General features: G+C 38.6%; 1 protein-coding gene across 2 annotated transcripts in view; it reads left to right on the forward strand.

Annotated features, from left to right (window-relative positions):
• The window catches only part of LOC109717711 (trithorax group protein osa-like), a 33,212-nt gene extending 5,839 nt beyond the window's left edge, over positions 1 to 27,373 (forward strand). Inside the window, exons 2-8 of one of the 2 annotated variants that reach the window (XM_020243589.1) lie at positions 15,703 to 15,765; positions 15,845 to 15,916; positions 22,744 to 22,806; positions 22,898 to 22,990; positions 23,940 to 24,026; positions 24,125 to 24,303; positions 26,959 to 27,373. In XM_020243589.1, the coding sequence (XP_020099178.1) occupies positions 15,703 to 15,765; positions 15,845 to 15,916; positions 22,744 to 22,806; positions 22,898 to 22,990; positions 23,940 to 24,026; positions 24,125 to 24,266 (520 nt within the window). In that variant the 3' untranslated portion in view covers positions 24,267 to 24,303; positions 26,959 to 27,373. The remainder of the gene's footprint in view (positions 1 to 15,702; positions 15,766 to 15,844; positions 15,917 to 22,743; positions 22,807 to 22,897; positions 22,991 to 23,939; positions 24,027 to 24,124; positions 24,304 to 26,958) is intronic. The other variant, XM_020243590.1, reaches the window with a different exon arrangement.

The following is a 27,616-nucleotide window of genomic DNA, read 5'->3' on the forward strand; positions in this document are numbered from 1 at the left end:
ACTCGACGACTAAGCAAAAGAATGACTTGATGCACTACATAAGTTCTTTGCAGGTGGGAGAAGTTTCGACACCATCAAGATAACTTCATGATAGTCTTAGCATAAATCTTCTCAAAGTCAGCGTAGCTCTGTCTCTGAATTCAGCTGCTATTGGTCAATGAACATGCCCTCCAGCACGCGGAGAACTGTCGTATGCACCTCGACATGTTTCAGTCTCGTGTTCGTCCAGCATGTACTGTACTCCCTTTGATGCCACCATTGCACCTACAGGGAATGATAGGGCGTTGACATGGTTAGCAGTAGACGTCTCTCTATGGTACTCGAACACATCTCTCACATTGAAAATTGGAGTAGGCACCCATGGAGGTAATTCAATAATAATAGGTATTTCCTCCCAGCTTCAGGTGGATATTGAATGTCCAAACTTCTTTTTGTTTGGCTTGTTATAGCTCTCGGCTAGAAACTTGTCCTTCATGAAATAAAACCAAAACACTATCCCATTCATTGAAACCCATATATTTGTGGTGTCAATCTGTTTCTGTCTTGTAGTCGGCAGTGGAATCCCACTACTAGTGTTGCTGTTGCACCTTCTGAACTTGTTCTAAATAAGATTCGGCATCTACACTGACTCTATCAGGATATGCGTGCCCGATCAAGGAACTAGGATATAAGACAGGTAAAAAGGGTTTCGAATGGGATTTCCTATGGTTCTATTAATGAATCTATTATAAGCAACCTCAGCTTGTGGTAAGAAGTCTCTTGTTTTGGTCTTCTACGAGCCAAACATTGTAAAAGGTTGCCCAAATATTGATTTACTACGTTTGTTTGCTCATTAGTTTGCTGGTGGTATGGACTGCCGAAATAAAGTTTACTTCCCGCTTTGAAATGAGAGGTTTTTTGAAAAAGACTCACGAGTTTATTGATTTGGTGCCCCTATCAGATGCAATTGACCTAAGAATGCTTTGCAAAGGCTCAATTTCACTAAAAAACAATTATGTGATATTTGATGCATTAGAAGTCTTTTTGCAAGGAATAAACTTGGCCATTTTAGTAAAATGATCAACAGTAACAAAAATGGAATCAACATATTGTCCAGTATTTGGGTAGGCTAAGAGCAAAGTCTATAGAGACATTTTCCCAAGGAGTAGAGGGAATGGGGAGAGGAGTGTATAGACCCGAGTTCAGCTTTTGTGCCTTGAAGGTTTGACAAGTCATACAACATTGAAAAAATCATTTCATGGCCCAATGCATGCTTGGCCAATAATATCACTCTTGAACTATCCTCAGAAGTTTTATCTTACCCGAAATATCCTCTTAAACCGCTTCTGTGAAGGTTTTGAATCAAGGACTCCCAATGAAACCTCTGAGATGCATAACTTGGATTGTCTATCAAGGTACCCAAACTCAATGCAGAAATCAGAGGGCAAACTAGCGTCATAAGACAAATTTTCCATGACAGCTCTGAAGGTAGGGTCGTCTTTGTACAGGTCCTCAATAGTTTCAACTCTCAAGCCTCACAATCTGTAAAGAGAGAGTGACGAGGAGATGGGACCTATGACTAAGAGCGTGAGCAACTCCATTGACTGCATCCTGTTTATGTCTCAAGTGGAAAGTATACTCTTGCGTAATTGCGGCTCACTTGGCATGCCTTTTGTTATGGTTCTTTTGGGAATTCAAAGAGTGCAAGGATTCATGGTATGAGTTATGGATGAACTTGTGTATGAATCAAATAGGCCGCTAATGCTTCAAAGGTTGCATAATTGCATAGAACTCGAGATCATACATAGAACAAGCCTATCAAGTATCTTCCAGTTTCTTACTAAAGATTATAGTACACTTCTCTTAGATCAACACAACCTTTATTCCCACATGTGACTATGTGAGGGATCACAATCAACTTCTAACACCTTATTCGAGTCAGTAGGTCAAGTATAGGTGTGCTTATAAATTTGTCATTAACCATTTTGAAACTTTGTTCAGCCTCAGAGACCAACAAAGTTTTCCTCTTTCAAACAGTTAGTTATTGAGGCAATCAAGGAATTGAAATTTTGAATGATGCTCCAGTTGAATAACGCAAGCCCATGAAAGCTTGGAATCTCAGTTATGGTTTTTGAGGTTGGCCAGTTCTGAATCATCTCTATTTTAGGTGGGTCTACCTTGATCCTATTCGGCAGATACAATATAGCATAGGAAGATAAGGTTGTCAATGGAAAAGGTACACTTGTGATTTAGATACATTTGATTCTTTCTCAAGGTCTGAAGCACTTGTTGCAAATAGCTTAAATGGTGTTTAGGGCTCATGTTGTAGATCAGCATGTCGTCGAAGTTTACCACAACGAACTTTCCTATGAACGACCGCAACGCCTGATTCATGGTGTGCATGAAAGTGCTTAGGGCATTGGATAGCCCAAAGGGCATAACCAGCGATTCATAAGGCATTTCCTTGGTTTTTAGTGCTGTTTTCTTTGCATCTCCAAGTTGCATAATGATTTGGTGATAGTCGCTCTTCAGTTCAACATTTGAGAATATCTTCGCACCTTTAACATGTCAAGCATGTCATCGAGCCTAGGTATAGGAAATCTATATTTTGCCGTGACCTTGTTGACAGCATGACAATACGGGGCTAATGCTCTCCCTAATGTGCCCTTTTTTAGTAAGTTAGTGACCTGTTGATGTAGTTCTTCCTATTCTGTTGAGCTCATTCTATAATAGCCTAAGCATAGATGGCTGGTCCCCAGGATTAGGTCAGTGCAATGTCGAATATCTCTCATAGAGGGTGAGCTAATTAGTTCCTCTGGCATAATGTCAGAAAACTCTTCTAATAGTGGTTCAACATGCCAAGGACCTTCATGTGTTTCAATTGTTTCTTTTAGCACTAAGGCATAAACCACAAGGAATCCTACTAGAGATTTCGCAAATTGTGTTTTATTCAAGAACGTCACGGACTGCCCCTTAGTAGATGATGACTTTTGGGATTGTAGAGCGTAGCGGAAGAAATTGATCGTACATTTTGTGAAATAATTTGCGCTAGCTTTACTTCGACGCAGTCGGCCCCAGATCACAGAGGTTGATTCACGTGTTCTTGAATCATCCACGAAAGTCTTCAATGCTCCAGACAAGGATTAAAGTGAGGTGGTACAAGGGCGTGCCAATTGTCACCTGGCACGATAAACGTTGGCACGCCCTGTGCCGACACTAGGCATGCTTCGTGCCTAGGGATATGCATGACCTCCTGATGGCATGTTTTGGTACGTTTTTTTTAGTTTTTTTTGTTCTTAATAAACTCTTATTATGTTATTTTGAAATATTTAGAAAAATAATTATAAATATTGGGTATGTATAGCTTACCACACTGAGCAATTAATATAGTGGTAGATTTTTTATATATCTAAAATATGACTATAGAACATAGAGAATAAAAATTAAAAATCGATTAAATTTGATTTTTTTTTATTTTACCTTTTTTTAGAACTTAAAAAATCATAAAATGCAAAATTAGAAAAAAAAATTATTTTTTCTTAAAATTTTTATGAAATTTGCAAGATTCAACCGTATTGATTCAACGAGAGACCACATGATGGCTAGATTAACTATAATAGAATTATAATTGCTTCAATAATTTCTTTTAATCTTGAGTCTTTTAAAAATATTTACTAATTTTTTTTCAAAAAACTATTTTTTATTAAAGTTTTTTTGAAAATTATGAAATCTATCCATAAAAATTTAAGAATAAATCATATGATGAATAATTAAGCAAATTTAAATTTTAATTGTTGTAGTTAGTTTTTTTCTTTTATCAGTATTTGACTATTTTCCATCTTTTAAATCCGGAAATAGAATTTTCGAAGTTACTTGCTGGAAATTTCATACCCATTGCTAGATTTATCCAAAATAATTAAAATTGGACTATATAATAATTTACTCTAGATCTATTTGCTGGAAATTTCATACCTATTGCTAGATTTTTCCAAAATAATTAAAAATCGGAGTATATAGTAATTTACTCAAATAGATATATTTTTAATTTTTTTTTTGTAAACTATAAATAAAAATTTGCATAATTTCAAATTTTCTCGAAACAGAAACTTTACAAGTATTCAAAATGTATAAAAAGAAATTTAAAATTGTAATTTTTTTTTAAATTACCTAATTAGTACATCTTGGATTTGCTATTTTCTTGTCTCTCTTAAGATCAAAGTGATCAAAGTTGACATAGAAGGGATTGAAAGAAGGAATTAGAAAATAAAATTATAATAAAGGGGGAAAAAACTAAAAATAGATAAAAGAGAAGAAGGGATAGTGAGAAGAAAAGGAAAGACTGAAAGAGTGAGTTAAGGGAGGAAAAGGTAAACAAAGAACAAGAGAAGAATGTGTGTGGGGCACAAAAAATCGAAAAGTAGGCCCAAAGCAAAAAAAAGGGTTAAATTTTAAAATGTTGCTTGTCGTTATAGGCATGTAGCAACGCGATACCGTGATACCCAAAGTGTATCGCGTGAGATAGCATGATACCTAAAGGGTATCACAGCATGGAGAACCAAGAGAGAGCTCTCATATCGTGCCCCTTAAGTGGGGGCTTGGTACGCAGCACAAGGCGATACTTTAAACGTTGGCTCCAAACTCACGGTAGACCAAGCTACGAACGAGCTAGATTTATGATCCACTATTCAAGACTTTCTAGAAGCAATTGGTTACTAGAGGATGTGATTGTTCTCTCTCACAAGTTGGTACATGAATTGTCACGAATTTTTGGGCATTTTTCTCTATATTTCTTGTTCATATAATTATAAGAGAATTGCCCATATATTTATAAGGATTTCCAACACTCTAAAAGGTAAGTAGAAGAGTAGGTTGAATCAGTTTGTGATTGTTATCCTAATATGACTAGAATATATCTCTAATTTGCTTTTCAAATTAAAAGCAAGATAAAATCTAGTCCAACAAGATATCATAATAATTGTTGGATTGAGTCAGATCATAGGCGCACTTGATTCGGTTTAACTAAAGCCAACGTCTCTTACTCGCACATGATGGGATCGATGTGATTGTAACAACTTCCTCAACATTACCTCACCATTGATTCCATTTATATAGAAAAATGAATAGTGTGACCATTGAGTCAACTGGCATTTTGGGGCTCTACACTAGAAACCGCATAGAGACATCAATCCTCAAAAATTTAAGGCTCGTGATGGTCTAGACTGTTAGATTATATTAGGTTCACCATCTCCAATGCCTCAAAATAGCCATGCTAGCCTCTGTTTTACACATCATAACATTATGCTCGTGACTATGTTGCTACCTAAAAGATAGCAAAAGAGCTTGACCCTTTAGGGTTGTATTAATGAAAATATACAGTACAAGATATGTATACAGGCCAATCTATTATAATAATAATATAGTCAGAAATACCATATAGACCTACACCATATGTAGCAGCAATATATAATACTAGATATTCTAACATACTATATCGTAATATCCCCTTGTATGCTAAGCCTTCATTGGACGGATGTGAAGATTGGTCCGCAACACGGGGAATCAAGAAGTGGACAAGCGTTTGGTGAAGATGTCAGCAAGTTGCTTATCATAAGAGATATGGACTAAAGTCCAAGTCACTGAATTGGACTTTTCTCCGCAAAAAATGATGATCAAGTTCAATATGCTTCGCACTAGTATGTAGCATAGGATTAGCAGCAAGATATGTTGTGCTAAGATTATCACAATAAATGCAAATAGACTGCCATAAGAAATCACCAAGGTTACGAAGCAAACAACGGGTCCAAACTGTCTCGGCAAGCGTGGAAGCCACAGAGCAATACTCTGCTTCAAAACTAGAAGAAGAAATAGTAGATTGTATCTTAGCCACCCATGAAATAATATTAGGCCAAAAAAATGCAATGTCCCGAAGAAGACCGGCGTGTATCTGGGCAACCGGCCCAATCAGCATTTGAAATAGCCACGAATGAAGGATTGACGCAGTGGAAGATAGGAATGCCATGGGATCGTCCCTCGAATATAGTAGAGAAGATGTTTAACTGCTTGCATATGTGGCTCACGAGGTGCATATATTGAGCAACAAAATTGAAAGTATACGAGATATGTGACTGTTTGAATGTAAGGTATTGCAGAGCACCAACCATTTGACGATATGTGTAGGGGTTCTCAAGGAGACGCTCCTCATAAGACGAGAGATGAGTGTCGGATAGAGAGGAGTGGAAATAGGCTAACTACCAAGAAAGCCATGGCGCTCAAGTAGTTAATGCATATATTTTTGTTGAGCCAGACAAAGACCAGAGAGTGAGCAATTAACTTCAATACCCAAAATGTAATGTAGCGGCCATGTCCTTCTTTCGCAAATTCCCATTGTAAAGTGCCTATAACAGTCTCTAAAGAGAAGGAGCTTCTGATGACAATAATATCATCGACGTAGAAAAAAGAACAAGATTGCTAGAAAAAGAATGACAAATGACCATTGAGAGATCATCGGTGCTTCCAATGGAACCAATTTCAAAAAGAAACAAAGTAAAATGTTGAAACCAAGCCCGAGGCACCTGCTTGAGTCTATTGATTGCTTTGAGTAGATGACAAACATGATATGGAAGAGAATGGTGCACAAAGCTAGGTCGTGGTGTCTTATAAACCTTCTCAGAGAGAGCGTCATGAAGATATGCGTTCATTACATCAATTGCCGAAGTGGCCACCATATGAGAATGCAGCATAAAGAACAATACAAGTAGTAGTCAGCTTGACGACCGGATAAAATGTCTCATCAAAGTCAATATCCTGTTGCTGTTTGTAGTCTTGAGCCACAAACTGAGCTTTGAGACGCTTAAGAGAATCATCTGCCTGTTTGACCGTGTATACGCACTTACAACCAATGAGATTGATAGATGATGGATGAACAAGGTCGCAAGTAGAGTAGCCAGTAAGGCATCAAATTCTTTAGTTGTGGCTACATGCCAACCTGCATCCTGAAAAGCCTCAGCGAAAGAGTTAAACTCGCTAGAAAGAATAGAACTCTTTGAAGTTAGGAAGGTGGTGGACTCAGGCAAATCGTGTCATGGATCGGGTGATCATAGTGTATGGAAAGGTAAAGAGGTTCAATAGGTAAAGTAGGCAAAGCAGAGGATGCTATTGGTAGGGCTGCGACAGGTTGAGTGGAAGGTAGAGGGTTGGATGGTGGAGTTGCCGGATCAGTTAGAAGAGTGGGTGCAATAGTCCTGAAAGTGTTTGCTTCGTATAGACCCGGATTTCTAGTTGACCAGCAGTAGAGGTATCATTCTTATCTCTTTTAACTTGTGTGGCATCATGATTCATGGTGGTCGAAAATTGAGATAATGGCTTAGACAGTGAAACAGACCGAGTATGTACATTGGTAGAGGAAGTACTAGAGTTAGCAGCAGTAGAGTGGCGTGTGAAATAGAAACCAGAGATTGCATCAATGGTAGAAGGACTCTCACCTAATAAACGAGAATTAGAAAAAGATTTGAAACATGTAGATTTTTGAAATACTAGAGATAGGTACGGAAGAGGTAAAAAAATTTTGAAAGACAGGAATAGGGAAAGACCGTTTCAACGAAGGTAACATGGCTTGAAATGAAAAATTTACTTGTGCTTGGATAGAGGCAAAGAAACTCTTTATGCTTATCCAAGAGTTCCAAGAAAATGCAAGGAAATGATCGCGGAGAAAGCTTATGATCGGCAATATCTTTAGATTGGGACAGCACAAACATCCCAAAAACTTTGACAAGTTGCAAGTCAGAAGGGACAACCATGTAAAACATCGTATGGCGATTTTTCCTTCCAAACAGTAAGAGTATGATTTACAAGAGGAAACAATAGTTTGAATGGCATAAGCTCAGAAATGAGAAGGCAAGCTTGAAAATGCATACTTCTAACAACATTCCTATGCTTCCTCTCAGCTATGCTTTTTTGTTGTTGTGTGTGTGGACAAGAAAATTTGTGAATAATCCCATTTTGTGTACAAAGAGCAGGAAAATTTTCATTTATATACTCCGTACCATTGTTAGATTATTTTAATTGTGCTAGGAAACATGTTTTCAACTATTGTAGTAGAAAGTTCTAAAAAATCTCATGCTTAAATTTTAAAAGATCAAAGCTAAGAATATCTAGAGAAATCATCGATGAAATTACGTAATATTTATAGCCAGAAACCGAATGAACAGTGATTGCCATACATCAGAATTTGAGAAAAAAAAAAGTAGACTGAGATTCTGAATTATGAAAAGAAAGTTTAACATGTTTGCCTATTCTACAAGCATTATAGACAGATAATTTTATAGCGAAATTATTATCCGAAGCAATTTTATCATCTTTAATATATTAAGAAAGAACAAGAAAACTAGGATGACCTAACCATCTACTGCAAATATCTCCATTAAATTTAGATGCAACAAGGCTAACTATTGTTTATTCCCTATAGTTGCAACTTTAGAAATAGAGTGATTTTCCCAAAGTACAGTATCTGAGAAGCTCCGTGTGAGACCCCAGATAGTCCTATATATGAGATATAATAGGGCTAAACTCTTAACCCGGTTTAAGCATTTTGGGTGGTGGCAAGGCCCAAGAGGTTAAGAGAGTTAAGCGTGCTAGGACGGGAGTAGTCCTCGGATGGGTGACCCCCTGGGAAGTTGGGGCGTCACAGATAAAAATATTGGATTGGGTCTGTCAGACAACCTCAGAGCCAACCCAACCGGCTCACGCCGGCCAGAAACGATCCTCTACAGCAGGAGAGTCATGATGAAATCTCAGCCTTCAATCACGCTCTGGCTCTGAGGTCATGTTTTATCAACCAGACTTTGTTGCTTGTCTCCTTTTCACTCAAGGATACAGTAGTATGACCTAACTGTGACGCCCCAACTTCCCAGGGGGTCACCCATCCTAGGACTACTCCCGTCCTAGTACGCTTAACTCTCTTAACCTCTTGGGTCTTGCCACCATCCAAAATGCTTAAGCCGGGTTAAGAGTTTAACCCTATTATATCTAATATATAGGACTATCTGGGGTCTCACAATCTCCCTTCTGTTAAGCCCTGACGTCCTCGTCAGGCTCAGACTCACAAGTACCAGGCGATGTGAGACTCATCTCGCTAGCCTGTTATCCAGACCCTGGCTCAGCCGAGACTCATCTCAAACTTCCAGCTGGTAATTGGCTCTGATACCATCTGTGACCCCCCAACTTCCCAGGGGGTCACCCATCCTAGGACTACTCCCGTCCTAGTACGCTTAACTCTTTTAACCTCTTGGGCCTTGCCACCACCTAAAATGCTTAACCCTCCCGTCCTAGTACGCTTAACTCTTTTAACCTCTTGGGCCTTGCCACCACCCAAAATGCTTAGTCCTAGGATGTGTGACCCCCTGGGAAGTTGGGATGTCACACTCCGTCACTCTTTTCTTGTCCTTCACGGAAAAACCAGAATGAGTAAAGTTCGAAAAAATAATTATTATCATGGCAGAATTGACGAATAGAAAAATTTATTTTAATAGAAACAATAAAAATATTTTTTAGAGTGAAGGAGTTGCAGGACATATTCAATTATGTTTCATCTGAGTAATATTAAATAAATTTCATTACCAACAAGAATATTTTCTTGCCCAGTATAATGTTTAGAAGATGAGAGAATGCCAGAATTAGCGGTCATATGATTATGCTCCAGTATCTGTATATTACACTTCCTTACCAGGATCGTGAAGGCTCATAGTAGCAAAAGTCTGAGGAATGTCATTGCAATAAAGGTATGATTAAAGTGTTGCCTACACTAAAGAACAAAATATTTAAATTTTTCACAAATCTGATAGTGTGTCAGACCGTCGAATATAAGATTGTTGGTTAGGTTGAATATTACTCGGTTAAGGATGCAGGTAGGTTCCATGAGATTCACAACTAGGGTATGAATTGTGTCTACCGAGCTATCCTTTGCCTCTACGATATCTACCCCTATGGCCTCCATGAGTACCTCGTCCAGGGTTTGCATAAAGTGCTTCTTCAATAGTGGGAGCAGCAGGTGGTGTCATCAAGCTAGCACGATGTTGAACTTTTATTTCTTCTTGTATTAAAAGTGGATGAAGTTGTTCGAAATTAGGTTTTCTCCTGAATGCTTAGAGCATTGACAAAACCTCCATATTTTTTTGGTAGCTCCAGAAGACTAGTCATGAGCAAATTATGACGTGACTCGGTTTCACCAATGGCCTGAAGAGCATCGTCGATCTAATTAATCTTTGCATGTATTCACTCATGCGCATTGATCCTTTCTTAATACTTCGTAATTCAAACTTTAGAGAACTAGTAGAAGCAGTTCTTTCAAGAAAGTATGCCTCAATGATTTTCCATGGATGATGGCTGTGTTGTGTGAACTAGATATAACCATCTGTAGTATTCTAAGAGACAGAGTGGCATTAATCTAAGGAAGTAGGGTGATGTCTTCCTTTTTCCAATTTAAATCCTCACATTGACAATTATCTTCTTATTAGTAGTATCAATGATCTGAAGAGGAATAATATCAGTTCTATTCACATGCGAAGTAACACCAAAACTCTCTAAATTATTGAGAAAAACTTGTTTCCACACTAGATATGTGGTTTCAATGAGTTCTAATGGTAAGAGAGTTTTGATGTTAATAATTAGTAAAATCGAGATAGAGAAGACATGTTCGCCACCGAGAAAAAGATTCCACCACAAAAGGAGAAGGAAAAAAAGGATTGGAGATTACCAACTGAGAGTTCCTTATGAGAGAGAGAAGGACCAAGCACTACCAGAACAACCAAGCAACACTCAAAGAACACCAGTAGCACGAGCGGCACAACATAGAAGACCAGCGGCAACAAAATAGGCCAAGGACACTAGACAAGCAATGAGAGATAACAGAGGGCACAAGCTGTGCCACGAGCAGCACCACAGAGTCTAGGCAGCAATAGTAGAGGCTGATTTTGGTACCGAGCGAGCTAAGCGGCACCAAGGAAACTGTGGTTGTGCAAAACGAGAGAAAAGAGAGATCATAGAGAGCACAGGTCAGCAAAGAAATTCGTGCGATACTAGAGAAGAGATCACTTAGGGAAAAAGGAGAGGATTTGGTAACTAGTGGCTATGGATCAATATTCCCTAATTAGGGTTCCTGCTTTGATTCCATGAAAGATAGGCAAAAGAGTTCGACCCTCTAGGGTTGTATTGATGGAATATATAGCACAGGATATGTATACATGCCAAACTATTATAGTTATAATACAACCAGAAATATCATATAGACCTACACTATATTTCGTAGCAATATACAACACTAAATATATCCTAGCATACTAAATATATTGTAACACTATTCTAAAGCGACACAATTTGTCGACAATGAGTTAAATTGTCTCAATATAATCAAATAGTCTTCCTTTAGCTCTCATGCCACAAAATTGAGAACTAACTACTTTTCCACCAATGCCTAGTAAAGCGGCATTCACACATAGTTGTAAGAGACATGCCGAAGTAGCACTATCAATTCTTTCACTTTACGAAGTAGTCAAAAATTACTAAGGGCATCGAACATATATAGAAGTATAGAACATAACCTCAAAAAAAAAGTCCATAAGGACATACACAATGAGGAAGCAAGAATCAATTCACGCATCTCTTTCATGTGGTTGCCCAAGTAAATGTAGTATGAAATATATGCTATGACAGGAAATTTCAATTTGCTTGTCTTTCTCAATGCCATATGGATCTTAGTTCAGTAACTCCGAGTGTCTAACCTGTGTTTGCCATTTGCTCGCTATCTCAAGCGCTAGGCATCTAGCTTTAAATATACAGGCCATGGTACTATCCATATGTAGTCTCGATTATGACCTCATAATGATACCAACCAAGGCGGTTCTTTGATGCCTCATGTTTTGCTCGCTCTCTACAACGCTGAAACTAATGATTGCCCGTGTGTGTGGGCCAATCAGCCTACGACATACTATCAATCTTTTTTTCAACAAGATAGGATATATATATATATAGAGCAGGGCATATATATATATATATATAGAGCAGGGCTGCTGTGCTCTCAGGAGCACGGAAGCCTCCGTGCTCCTGAGCCGTTTTCGATGATGGAATTTTCGAATCGACGATTGGCTCCGTTAGACTTGATCTAGCGCATTTGAAGTTTCTAGAAAATAATTTTTGCGATTTTTTGATATCATTTACCTAGTGATCGAAAGGATTCAAAATTCATAAATTTTAATGGTTGATATCTGCCGTTTTCAAGTTTAACGGTGTAGAAGTATTCAAATCAGATGAATTTTTGATACAAAATTCTTTATACTATCTACAACAAGATCAATATTTCTGATCGAAAATTTTAGTGCTATATCACCACTTTTTATAGGATTTTTATTTTCAGCCGTTAAAAATTATTGATTTTGAATCCTTTCGAATTTTGGCCAGCTAGGTAAATGATATCGAAAAATAGCAAAAATTATTTTCTAGAAACTTCAAATACGCTAGATCAAGTTTAACGGAGCCGATCGTCGATTCGGAAACTCCATCATCGAAAATGGCTCAGGAGCACGGAGGCCTCCGTGCTCCTGAGAGCACAGCAGCCTCTGCTCTATATATATTTAATATATATATATATATATAGAATTATGCTACTATCAATAGTTATATTGAGTTTCCTCGGTTGGATGGAAGGATGTGGCGGTTAGGATGATAGTGATCCCCTAGGATTGAGTGGTGGTTGTTTAATAGTATGATCTAACGGATGGAAATGATCAAAGGTAGATCTAACGGTAGAAAACTCAATAGTACCAAGGGCTCGGTACTATCGATAGTATAGTAGCCGAACTCATATATATATATTTATACACACACACACAATATATATATGTGTGTGTGATATATATACACATATATATATATACACATATAGACACACCACACCACACACACACAATACCACACACACCACACACACACACACAACAATCACATATATAATATATATATAATATATATTATATATATATAATAATAATAAATAACCCTACTATCACTTATATATATATGGATGTGTGCTAATCTTAATGAATATTATGCCAAAAGATTAATTTGAAGTTAAATAACCACAGAATATTATAAAATGACTTAGTAAAATAATCAACTGTCTACACGGTCAAATCCTAAGGAGTTCAACAGCTCTAACATGAACCAAAAATAAGTCTCTAATGATGGGCTTAGTCAGAGGATCAACAACCATGCAACTTGTAGAAATGTTCTAGGATTATTTCTTTCTGCGCCACTGCCTCATGAAAAATTGATACATCAAGTCAATATGCTTAGTGTTGCTAATATTTGGGGTCGTTTGAGTATGCAATGTTTGCCATACCGTCGCAATGGATCATCACAAGATTTGAAGCACAAGTGAGAACTCCAAGATCTTAAAGGAACCTTCCAACCAAATAGCCTCCTGAGCTGCTACAGAGCAGGCCGTGAACTCTGCCTCTAGTGTACATAGAACCACATAGGATTGCTTCTTCTTACTCCAAGATATGGCGCATTATTAAACAAGACGCTTGTCAAGGTCACCTATCCAATTCGCATCTCTATAACAGACGATATGTAAATCAGAACCTTGATATCATAACACATAATTCAAAGTTCCTCTAATGGTCGCAAAGTATCCTTTTGACTGCCTTCCAATAGTCCGATCTCGATCTGGTTAAAATCGGTTTTGATTGCGCAATCAAATACCGTCGATAGATCATAAAGGCATAATAAATATCATCAAAATATTTAAATGCGTGCAGCATATATCACTAAGGCGTATTTGATTGCGCATATTTGATTACAAAATATGGTCTCTACAAATTAATCCAAAATTTTCCAATTTTCTTTTATTATATTTACTTTGCGTCACGAGCCTTGTGCGCGTGCCTCGCAATGGCAGAAACTGTGCAGCCCGACGCGCATGCAGCCAATGTCAGCCCAGCCACGTTGGATAAGCCTCTCGATCTCCAAAATTTTTTTTAACGAAAAAAGAAAGTTGGAACATTTATATCTTTTGATCCAAGCGTCCGTTCAAGCATGTAATATATCAATTGAAAGTTTGTGAGGAGCTCTTGCAAATCATCCAAGCTTTATAATGGGATATGCACTACCCCACAGAGTTTCAATTTAGGATTTCGTTTATCTTGCGAACAACAAAGCCTAATCAAGTCAAACTTTGCAGATTTAATCTACCACCCAAGGGCCATAAGATGTGCAAATATCATGCAATTTTATCCACCGTAGAAAAATCTGCCGTTAACGCCCAAAAAACATGCAAGAAAAGTTCAAAACATGGCAACTTTAGACTTATGCATGTAACTGGTTAAAAGACATATCTAGGGCAGGAAATCAACTTAATAGGGCTCAGATACCAATGTAGAACGTTGTGGAAGTAATCGATTGTCCCTTCTTGTGGAAGCAATTTGCGCTATATTTACTTCGAACGCAATCCGCGCCGGGTCTTAGAGGTTGATCTACGTGCCCTCGGATTGTCCATGAAGGTTTTCTAGTGATCCAAAACTATGGTAGACCGTGCATGAGCTAGATCTATGATCCACTGTTCATGACCCTCTAAAAGGAATAGCTTAATGGAGGATGTCGTTTTTCTCTGTCACAAGATGGCACACAAATTTGTCACGATTTTTTGGATATTTTTCTCTACATTTCTTATTCATATAATTATGAGAGAATCGCCCATTTATTTATAAGGATTAAAAACACCCTAAAAGATAAGTAGAAGATTAGGCCGAATCGGTTTGTGATTGTTATCCTAATATGACTAGAAGATATCTCTAATTAGTTTTCGAAATTAAAAGCGAGATCAAATCTAGTCAAACTAGGCAGCATAATAAATGTCGGATCGAGCTCGATCATGAGCGCAGCCGATCCGGTTTAACCGACTGCTAACAGGGAAAAATCTGACTTCGGTTTCAGCGTGGATGTATTGTTTAGTGGAACACCCAAGCCTTTTCGTTGTCCTTAATGGCTATATAGGCGTAACACTCTAACCTTTGTGTTATCCTTAATGGCTATTTGGGCGTTCTCCTTTCCGTCATGTATAGTGCTTATGATCAAACTGCCAAGGTAGTAACACACATCCATGGCGCTGCATCACACCAGACTTCGTTGGTACATGTTTTTCTAGTGGAGAACATTACTAGAGATCATTGTGTCACGGGGTTCAGATTAAAGCATATTTGAGTTAGATTGGGGCTTGGGTCTATTTGGGTTTTTTATGGGCTGGTTTTATTGGATTCTAGATTCAGATGTAAGTCTATTTGGTTATATTAGGATTTGGTCAACTTATCCAACCTTCGTCTAACAAACTATGCATGGATTGAATCAAACAACCATAAATAAGCACAGATAAAAGCCAAAATGACGACTCGACGACTAAGCAAAACAAGGACTCGATGCAATGCATCTGTTGGTTGGCATAGGTAATCCTTGCTAGAATCCAAATTCGCAACTTCGGAAAATTATTCTGAAATTCAAGTAGCTACAAAAGGAACCAGTTAAAATTAAAGGGTAGAATTCTTAAATTTAGTATCAGTTTATTGATCTTGATTTTGATGGCTGAAAAATTCTAAATGAAAAAGCTAATTATGATTGTTTTATGCCGTCAAGTGAGAAAACACTTACATTGATATTGATGTGCTTACTAAATTGCAGTGACCTCCAGCAGATGTTCAGCAGGTTGCCACCTCCTCAATTCCGGTCGTACTCTACTGAGACGTATGTATTATCTCATATTGATTAAATTTTGGTTCCTTCTATTTGCAATTTCAATTGATTTCAATTTTGTTCTAAATAGATTGGACAGGGTGCGATGCAACCTTTTGGGACGGGGATCTGGCTCAAGTTCTTCATTCCGCCTGCATGACGGGTATGGCCATAAACTAATGGTCAGAATTAAACAACCTCTGAAAACTAAGTAATTTAATGGTTAAATTTAAGGGGCAATTGCTTATGTACCCCTGAAAAGTTTTTGACTTTTTGATTTACCACTCTTCGAAGGCTAATATTAAAAATACCCTTTTTACGTTCCAACCTATTTCAAATATACCCTAGAGTTAAATTCTGTTATTGAACTGTTAGCAATAGCTGTTTTTCTATGAAATTGCTATTTTGTCCCTTCAAATATACCTTCTACAATCACCGAGTTTTCTTACTTGCCCTTAAGTTAGGGGCACAAGAAGTATTTTAATTTTTCTTCTTTTCAAATATATCCTTCTTATTTGAACTTAAGTTAGAGTCACAAGAATGTTGTTGAGGGGGGGGGGGGCACAAAAAATTAAGAAGTAGGCCCAAAGCAAAAAAAGGGTTAAAATTTAAAATGTTGCCTGCCGTTATAGGCATGTAGCGACACTATACTGTGATACCCAAAGTGTATCGTGCGAGATAGCATGATACCTAAGGGGTATCGCAGCACAGGGGACCAAGAGAGAGCCCTCGTATCGTGCCCCTTAAGTGGGGTCTTGGCACGCAGCACAAGGCGATACTTTTAAACTTTGTCTCCAAACTCACGGTAGACCAAGCTACGAACGAGCTAGATTTATGATCCACTATTCAAGACTTTCTAGAAGCAATAGGTTACTAGAGGATGTGATTTTTCTCTCTCACATGCTGCTACATGAATTGTCACGAATTTTTGGGCATTTTTCTCTATATTTCTTGTTCTATAATTATAGGAGAATTGCCCATATATTTATAAGGATTTCCAACACTCAAAAATGTAAGTAGAAGAGTAGGTTGAATCAGTTTGTGATTATTATCCTCATATGACTAGATATCTCTAATTAGCTTTTCAAATTAAAAGCAAGATAAAATCTAGTCCAACTAGGTATCATAATAAATGGTTGGATCAAGTCAGATTATAGGCGCACCTGACTCGGTTTAACTAAAGCCAACGTCTCTTACTCGCACATGATGGGATCGATGTGATTGTAACAACTTCCTCAACATTGCCTCACCTTACGACCGAAGTCGCACCAAACTTAGTTTTGAGAGCCTCCCACATGTCATAAGCAGTTGGATAATAATATTCGCACAATAGATTATTCTACATACTGCTCAGCAACATGATGTAAGTAATGCGATCCTTTGTAAGCCAATTATTAGGGGCTTCGATCTTTGGGCGAGCTTGAGCACTATTGCTCTTTGTGAGTTGGTACATTCTATGACTCAAGTTTTCCAGAACCTCTTCCTCATTGAGAATATATTAAATTTTACGATACTAAATATTATAATTGTCACCGTCCAATTTTGGCCCTTGATTACATCAACAACTTGTTTTCAATCCATATTTTCTAGGTTCACGTAGTGTGCAGAAGAAGATATTTTAAAATTCGCGCACTATACATATATTAAATATTTTCATAGCTTTAATTAAACAAATTGAGGAATTAGATCAAAGGTGTATAAAGGAAAATTTCATTGTGCTCATAATCATAGTACACACCTTATGTCTATAATCTGTTATTTAATTAAGTCGTGCAAAATTATAGGCTTAGGGAGTAAAATATATACAATTTACTCTACCATAGAACAAGCTCCTAATGGACTAAGCATGCATAAAATTTATACTATGCTAAAAATACCATCGAGACATCATAAAGGCATAATAAATATCATCAAAATATTTAAATGCATGCAGCACATATCACTAAGGTGTACTTGATTACGCTTATTTGATTACAAAATATGGTCCCTAAAAATTTATCCAAAATTTTCCAATTTTCTTTTATTATACGTACTTTGCGTCACAGGCCTTGCGCGTGTTCCTCGCATGGGCAGAAACCGTGCAGCCTGACGCGCATGCTGCCAATGTCAGCCCCGCCACGTTGGATAAGCCTCTCGATGACCAAAATTTTTTTTAACGAGAAAAAACTTAGAAAGTCGGAATATTTATATCTTTTGATCCAGGTGTCAGTTCAAGCATGTAATATATCAATTGAAAATTTGTGAGGAGCTCTTGCAAATCATCTAAAGCTTTATAATGGGATATGCACTACAGACCAAGCAAACAACCCACAAACTTTCAGTTTAGGATTTCATTTATCTTACGAGCAACAAAGCCAGCAACAAAGCCAAATCAAGTCAAACTTTGCAGATTTAATCTACCACCTAAGGGCCATAAGATGTGCAAATATCATGCAATTTTATCCACCGTAGAAAAATCAGCCATTAACACCCAAAAAGCATGCAAGAAAAGTTCAAAACAAAGGCAACTTTAGACTTATGCATGTAACAGGTTATAAGACACATCTAGGGCAGGAAATCAACTTAATAAGGCTCCGATACCGATGTAGAATGCTGCGGAAGTAACCGATTGTCCTTTTTGCGGAAGCAATTTGCGCTACATTAACTTTGAGCGCAATCCCCGCCGGGTCGTAGAGGTTGATCTACGTGTCCTCGGATTGTCCATGAAGGTCTTCTAGTGATCCAAAATTGTGGTAGACCGTGCATGAGCTAGATCTATGATCCATTGTTCAAGACCCTCTAAAAGGAATAGCTTAATGGAGGATGTCGTTTTTCTCTCTCACAAGATGGAACACGAATTTGTCACGATTTTTGGGTATTTTTCTCTACATTTCTTGTTCATATAATTATGAGAGAATCGCCCATTTATTTATAAGGATTAAAACCAAGGTTTTAAGTGCCCGTCGGCACGGGCCGTATAAACCGTGCCGTACCGTGCCAACAAAATACCGGCACGATACAGATCCCGTACCGATGGCACAACTCAAAACCCTCTATTCTTTAAATTAGTAAATAATTTCCTCAATAAAGTTCCAAAGATGTGATAAAAAGACATGATAAATAGTTAGAATATTTTGTTGCTAATGAAAATTAATATTTCATGCTATTATGTGTCGGCATACAAGAATTTTTTTGACCGGCACGCATCGGTACGGCTTGGCACGCACCGTGCTGTACCGTGCCAGCAAGTTTCCGGCACGACCCCGTGCCACGACACTTAAATCCTTGATTAAAACACCCTAAAAGATAAGTAGAAGATTAGGCCGAATCGGTTTGCGATTGTTATCCTAATATGACTAGAAGATATCTCTAATTAGTTTTCGAAATTAAAAGCGAGATCAAATCTAGTCAAACTAGACAGCATAATAAATGTCTGATCGAGCTCGATCATGAGCGTAGTCGATTCGGTTTAACCGACTGCCAACAGGGAAAAATCTAACTTACGGTTTCAGCGTGGATGTATTGTTTAGTGGAACACCCAAACCTTTTCGTTGTCCTTAATGGCTATATAGGCGTAACACCCAAACCTTTTCGTTGTCCTTAATGGCTATATAGGCGTAACACCCTAACCTTTGTGTTATCCTCAATGGCTATGTGGGCGTTCTCCTTCCCGTCATGTATGGTGCTTATGATCAAACTGCCAGGGTAGTAACACACGTCTATGGCGCTGCATCACACCAGACTTCGTTGGTACAAGTTTTTCCAGTGGAGTACATTACTAGAAATCATTGTTTCACGAGGTTCAGATTAAAGAATATTTGAGTTAGATTGGGGCTTGGGTCTATTTGGGTTTGTTATGGGCTGGTTTTATTGGATTCTAGTGTCACGCCCCGAGCTCCGCTTATTTGGTCCGATTTGGGCGCGCGAACAGACCGCCGAACTGACAGAGTCTCCCCTGTACGTTCAAGGCGTCGCGATCAATACAATACACGAGGTTCCAACCAGGAACAGTATTCAAGCATAGATTGCATAAGGCAGTATCAAAAACGTAAACACAACTAAGCTATTACATGCATTCATCTCAAACTTAGATTACATTTTACATCTTGATTCACATTTTAACTTCCAAATACAATCATGTTATTACAAATTATTATAACTTTGATCTTTCTTTTCTATACCCCTATTGAAACCGACTTGGGGTACCACTATCTCTAGTCTCGGTGGTAGGGCGCTATCTACGGAGCTACGATCTTTCCTCGCGCCGCCGCGCCGCTCGCGTGTGAACTTGAAATCCCCCAAAACAACGTGGGGTGATTACTATATCCATAGTTCCCAGTGGGTATGGCCACCCAAGGGAGAAGCTCAACCCACCAGGTCCAAAGGAGACACTGCAAACATGTTAGCCCAACAGATATCTACAGATATATTTTTTGCAAATATTAAATACATGTGTATGCCTCACAATATGCAACATGCAAATTATGCAACTCATGCAACCAACTAAGTAGATCATCCAATACTACTTTGTATCTCGCTATCAAACTCATGTCCAACTAACTTCTAAGGTTTCCTCTACCTTGATTCATGTCATTTATCACTTGCTCTTAAGGTTTTTTCTACCATAACCAAGCTAACCACCCGACTCGGCCTCGAGTCAATCCTATGCGGAATACCGCGCACTCTGTTGCATCCACAGCCCAATCATTTACCTTTTTGTAACCCAATCATTCCGGCTAGCCTGAAGGTTGAGCCCTGACTCACAAGCCAATCTCGCAACGTGAGGAGCATCGACTACACTCACCCTAGATCGTCTGCGGGACAGCTACGTTAGTCCCTGCCGTGAAGTACTCCGAAGACCACTGCTTCGGTGGAGCGACCACCGCCAAGCGAAACAGACGTATGTGAGCATGATCCAATCCTCTAACCTGAGGATATCCTACCAACTAGTAGTAATAAAGCCAGGATAAACACCAATCCCAATCCTCATATACTGAGTAATCACATTGTCCCTAGCTAATGCCACAATGCCACAATGTCTCTAGCTAATGCCACAATGTCACAATGTTTCTAACTAATGACACAATGTCACAAGTTTCCATTTCATGTCAATATAGAGTTTCCTTGTTCACAACCGAATTCTCATACTTTTAGCCACTAGGTATCTTTTCATGCTTCCACATATACCATAAGAGAATGCAAGATTTGAAATAACCAACAACTACTCTAAAATGCATGACTGCTATGCTATGTCAACTTGCATATTCTTCATAATGTCAATATGTACATTTCATCTAGTATATCCTCACAATGTCAACATTCATATACTATCTAGCATATTCTCATAATGTCAACATACATATACTTGTCATTCAAGGTAGTCAATACATAACATTTCATGCAATTACATGGCATCCACCTATGCATTCATTTATGTAATTAACTACCACTATATGCGTCAATGACAAACCACTTCACTTTGGCTTGGAAGTGATCTAATCACTTCGGTGAAGCACAACCCACCTCGCAACGCTCTCTGATTGCTTGTAGTCACTTGCAATCGGGCCAACTACTTGGACTTCCAAGCTTTTTCCCAAGCATTTCTTACCCTATACAAGAAACCCTTCGGTACCATTTTCGAACCACTAAACAATCTTTGCTTTTGAAATCAAGTGACCACACATGATTTTCTAACCCTCAATTAGGGTTCCAAAGGGTTAAAATATTTTTAAAACCCTCCACCAAGAAACCCCTTTTTTAACCTAGGGTTTTCCAAACTTTATGGCAAAACCCACCGGGTTGAAGAGGTTGATCTACGTGTCCTCAGATTGTCCATGAAGGTCTTCTAGTGATCCAAAACTGTGGTAGACCGTGCATGAGCTAGATCTATGATCCACTGTTCAAGACCCTCTAAAAGGAATAGCTTAATGGAGGATGTGGTTTTTCTCTCTCACAAGATGGCACACGAATTTGTCACGATTTTTTGGGTATTTTTCTCTACATTTCTTGTTCATATAATTATGAGAGAATCACCCATTTATTTTTAAGGATTAAAAACACCCTTAAAGATAAGTAGATGATTAGGCCGAATCGGTTTGTGATTGTTATCCTAATATGACTAGAAGATATCTCTAATTAGTTTTCGAAATTAAAAGCGAGATCAAATCTAGTCAAACTAGACAGCATAATAAATGTCGGATCGTGCTCGATCATGAGCGCAGCCAATTCGGTTTTACCGACTGCCAACAGGGAAAAATCTGACTTCCGTTTCAGCGTGGATGTATTGTTTAGTGTAACACCCAAACCTTTTCGTTGTCCTTAATGGCTATATAGGCGTAACACCCTAACCTTTGTGTTATCCTTAATGGCTATGTGGGCGTTCCCCTTCCCGTCATGTATGGTGCTTATGATCAAACTGCCAGGGTAGTAACACACGTCCATGGCGCTGCATCACACCAGACTTCGTTGGCACCAGTTTTTCCAGTGGAGAACATTACTAGAGATCATTGTTTCACGGGGTTCAGATTAAAGAATATTTGAGTTAGATTGGGGCTTGGGTCTATTTGGGTTTGTTATGGGCTGGTTTTATTGGATCCTAGATTCAGATGTAAGTCTATTGGGTTAGATTAGGATTTGGTCAACCTATCCAACCTTCGTCTAACAAACTATGCATGGATTGAATCAAACAACCATAAATAAGCACAGATAAAAGCCAAAATGACGACTCGACGACTAAGCAAAACAAGGACTTGATGCAGTGCATCTGTTGGTTGGCATAGGTAATCCTTGCTAGAATCCAAATTCGTAACTTCGGAAAATTATTCTGAAATTCAAGTAGCTACAAAATGAACCATTTAAAATTAAAGGGTAGAATTCTTAAACTTAATGTCAGTTTATTGATCTTGATTTTGATGGTTAAAAAATTCTAAATGAAAAAGCTAATTATGATTGTTTTATGCCGTCAAATGAGAAAACACATACATTGATATTGATGTGCTTACTAAATTGCAGTGACCTCCAGGGGATGTTCAGCAGATTACCGCCTCCTCAATTCCAGTCGTGCTTTACTGAGATGTATGTATTATCTCATATTGATTAAATTTTGGTTCCTTATATTTGCAATTTCAATTGATTTCAATTTTGTTCTAAATATATTGGACAATAGCATCCTTTTGGGACGGGAATCTAGCCCAAGTTCTTCGTTCCGCTTGCATGACGGGGGACTACCCATGCTATCATCTCGCCGTCCACCTTTGAGGTATCCTTGATAGTAAACAACCTTCATTCTTTTTGAAATCATGTTCTTTTTTCATCAAGTGGTGTTACGACATATTTAGCGTTATTCTCTATATTAGGAAACTGTATATTACTATTATATACAGAGTAGGATTATATGATATCTAATCTCGTTTGTATTCTTATTATACTAGGCTTTGTTGCTATATTTGACATATGTCTTGTATTATATATTTGCATCAATACAACTCACTAGGGTATGCTCTATTGCCCTTCTTACAAGTAGCCATAAAAATGGTCAAAATTAAACAACCTCATAAAACTAAGTAATTTAATGGTTAAATTTAAGGGGCAATTTCTTATATAACTCTGAAAAGTTTCTTACTTTTTGATTTACCCTCCTTAGAAGGCTAATATTAAAATACATTTTTTACGTTCCAACCTATTTCAAATATATCCCTAGAGTTAAATTCTGTTAATGAACTATTAGCAATTGTGGTTTTCTCTATGAAATTACTATTTTGCCCTTTCAAATATACCTTCTGCCATCACCGAGTTTTCTTATTTGCCGTTAAGTTAGGGGCACAAGAAGTATTTTAACTTTTGTTCTTTTCAACTATACCTTTCTACCATCACCAACATTTTTTATTTGCCTTTAAGGGCAAAAGAGGCATTTTATTTTATTTTTAACTCTTCTAGATATTTAACTTATGTTTAACTCAAGTTAACTTAACGGGTGGTAACTATAGGAGTATTTTTGAATAACGGAGGAACATATGAGAGGCATATTGAAAAGAAAAAAAAAAGTAGAGGTAAATGAGATATTTTCGAAGTTTCGAGGGGCATATAGGCAATTATCCTGAAATATTTAGATTGCAGATCTTGGTTTTGTTACTTAAAGAATTCTTTATGAAATATTCTACTAATTAAAATTCATGCTATCTCTTTCATGCCGCTCGGTGCGAGCATAGGCCATCCAGGCCATCGTTTTCCCTTTCCCTTCCTCCTCCAAGACATCCAGATGGCCTTCCTCCGCAACCTTCGCGACCTCGGCATCCGTATGTGTTTGCGTCAGAATTACCTAATACTTGGATTGAACTAGCAATTTTTTTTAGTCAAAATAGAGGTTATACTTACTATTTTTTTTGTTGAATAGAGTGGGATACTTATTGAGCCGCAATCCTTTGCCTATGCTTCGGCCACTGAATTCACCTTCACATTCGCCTTCGCCGTCACCTGCTTCCCCATCGCCAGCTTCGCCGTCGCCAGCTTCGCCACCACCTTCACCAAGGGGTTAGCCTCCATCCTTTTGTTCATGGAAGGACTAAGTAAGCAGTAAGTTTTTGAATCTTAATGCTGTTAACAAGAAATGTTTTTCTATGATTATGTTGTTTTGTTGTATGCAATTTCTATTATATGCTGTTCAACTTTGTGCTTATTCCTGTGGAGGTTGTTGTGGTGCCTACCCTCTGCCCCTCTCTCTCATGTATTCCTGTAGAGGCTGCTATTTGTGCTATGTGAGCACATTGGTTTTCTTGCTCCCTTTTTTTCAACCTGACTAGTGGTATAATTAGTATTTCTTTTCCTTTTTATGTTTGAAAATGGAGGAATGAGTTATTGAGTGAAGCAAATTAGAGTTGTATCTCTATTCCTTTGTCTAACAGGATCTTTTTGGATCTTTATTAGTAATTTAAACTTGTAGGAATGCAAACAATGGTCTCTTTGTAACCTTGCTTGCTAGCCTCGATTGATTAGGAGTAATATCAAGTACTCCCATTTTTTTCTTTTTTATTTTTCCCCTTTTGTCTGTCGTGAGCACTGTTTCTTGGGAATTTTTGATGAGTACTGTTTTTGGGAAGTTTTGACCAAGGATTTAAATGCCATGGCACGGGGTCGTGCCAAATTTTTTTTGATGGGTAACTTATACTAGGCTTTTTTTATTTTTTCCCTTTTGTCTGTCGTGAGCACTGTTTGGAGCATTTTACAATGTTTTCTAAGAGTTGTTAGTGGAGTCGACCTTAATTCCCGTGGACCGAACTCCAACCCTGAGCCGAGCTCAACTCTCTCGCCCTTTTTGGCCACCTCCTCCCTCCCCCATAGCCTGCAGCTACTGGTCAGTGCCCAACAGGAGCGTGGGGCTGAATCTTCTCCTAGTGCTTTCCTTGTGTTTCCTCGGCAGGAATCAGAGAGAAGCTCGGTAAATGATCTCTAACCCTTCGTTTATGGTTATCATCGTATGTGAGATTGAGAGGGTCCGTTTTGATTGTGTTGTCATGTCTTGTTGCTCATTGGAATGTTGAACTTGGGTCAATTCTGTCAGAGCTAGCCGGCTGGTTCCGATCTCCCCTGCTATCACTCTTTTTGGCCAAGCTTATTGGGAGATCGTGCATGATTTGCATAATTTTGGTTCTAACGCCAAAAATGCTTCGGAAGTCCCCTTTTTCTGGCTGAGCCCGTGATGTCTGAACACGGGCAATGCTCGTGCGCAGTTCCTACACCAAAATTGGTGGTCTGGAACGTTTTTTACTGGAAATTGTGGGACTGAGGTGATAGGGGATTGTCTCCAACGTCGTTAACGTTGAGATCTAGAAGCTTGTTGCCATTTGAAATCGGTAGTAATTGTTTGCGACATGTATCGGTAGTTCTGATACTGAAATAAGTATTTTCGGAACCCGTTTGAGGCCAAATTTTGTGGTGATGACCCTTGTTATGAGGCACCTTACATGCCACTGTCCCGATACCGAAAACAGTGTGTTCTGGGACTATTTATGGGGAGTGTTTAGGGGCTGAAGTGACATTCGAAGCATCGAGCTAGCTCGGAGTCGATTTAGTAGTTTCTTAGCAGAATTGACGTTCTGAAAGACTCGTAGCTTCTCGTGGAGCGACCTGGTTGAGTCAAAGCTAGTAGTTATGTATTCTTAGCCATCTTTAGCGCTTTGGATGCACTAAGTAGTGTCGTGGCACATGATTGGGTTGTGCGCAACAAGTGTGAACGGTCCCGATGCTGAAATGTTGCCCGAAACTCTGTAAGCGAGGCTGTTTGGCCAAGACGAGTAGTTGGGAACTAGTAGCCATGCTTGTTGCTGTTTGGGCCTTCATGAAAAAATAGACCTTGGGCCCGAACGTGATACATGTAGCTATCCCAAAAACAAAAAAATGCAGTTTCTGGAACTTTTGTGGCCGAATTCGGTTCTCGTGGTGCACTGATTGTGAATTTGGTTTTCAAAACTCGTGGGATGAGAGCCCCAGAGGGTCTTTGTAGGTCAAAACTAGTTAGCGAATGAGTGTGGAACATGCAATTGGTTCTAGCACCAAAAACGGTGCGATTTTGGAGCCCGTTACGGACTAGTTTGGTAACTGCACTTGTCACAGCCAAGCACTTGATGTGCGGCTGTCCCAGCACCTAAAATGGTGCATTTTGGACAATGGGCAGGTCGTGGTGAAGCAATTTGGGTTGATACGTGGTCGGTTGAGTTTCGGTAGTCAGTTTACAAAATAGATGTTCCAATTGCGTCGTAGTGCGTTCTGATGTGGTTCAAGATGTGTCGGTTTGCGTTGTTGCCTCGTAGGGACTGATCTTGACCCATGTATTCTCAGGTCCAGGTGACACCTAGAGGATCATGTCATGGACTTCGAACAAGTTGAGGACTCGTATTAACCGGTTATAGATGGATGTTACAATTCAGACATCAATATTGTTATTACTTGCATGCACAGTTTGGGGAGGGATCGCTACCCTCAACAATCTTGATGTTTCTTACCCGTTGAGTAACTCGGTTCCCTCATTATCTATGACTAAGATCATTGTTTGCGTACTTGAGTACTTTCTTGCTGGATTCGTTTCTTGATTGAGATCTTTCGTTCTTGAGTACTATATTTCTGCTTCTACACTACTGTTTGTTCTTTACTTATTTTGTTGACCAACAGTTGCGGCTTGCTGTACTGGCAACTGGAAAACATATTATGTGTTTCTAACCCCTTGTTTTTCAGGTTAGATGGGCGATCAGGTTCGGGGCGCATTGTGAGGCTCGCATTAGATGGAAAACCAGCACAGATCTTGGACAATTAAATGATGATTAGATGAATGAAATTCGGAACACCTGCTATTACATTTCACCTTTCCTTTGTTGTGATCACGTTAAATGGGGAGTTCAGCTAATTTTGTAGTGAGGAGTTTAGCTAATTTTGTAGTTGGAGACTGGTGTAGCTTTTGGGTAGCATGTCGTTGATTTTTTTTTTGCAGTTCCTGATATTTGGCGGTTATGGACGATGGATAGTTAGATGTTTTGTATACGTCATATTGGTTTTCATATCAGATTTTCTTGTGGTATATTTTTTGTGTTTTTGGTTTAGTTAGATAGCGAGTGGATTCTGAATGCTCATTGGGTTTTTTAATTGATTGCCTTTGTGGAATATGATTTCATATTGAGGAAAATGCTAAAATGTGTTTGACTTTGGATTTATTGCAGTAGATTTCCATTCGTTTATCATGATCACTGTATTCGTTTGTCTTCCGACACCGTGCGCGAACGAGAGAGACTTTGTTTGTGTGGCAGGTCTACTTCCGCCTCGGATCGCACCTTATGGTTTTAAGGTGAGCTTCTGCTGGGTTTTTTAATCAAAAAGGAAGCTCGGGGCATGACAGCCC

This window comes from Ananas comosus, linkage group 11 (assembly GCF_001540865.1).
Source record: "Ananas comosus cultivar F153 linkage group 11, ASM154086v1, whole genome shotgun sequence".
NCBI lineage: Eukaryota > Viridiplantae > Streptophyta > Magnoliopsida > Poales > Bromeliaceae > Ananas > Ananas comosus.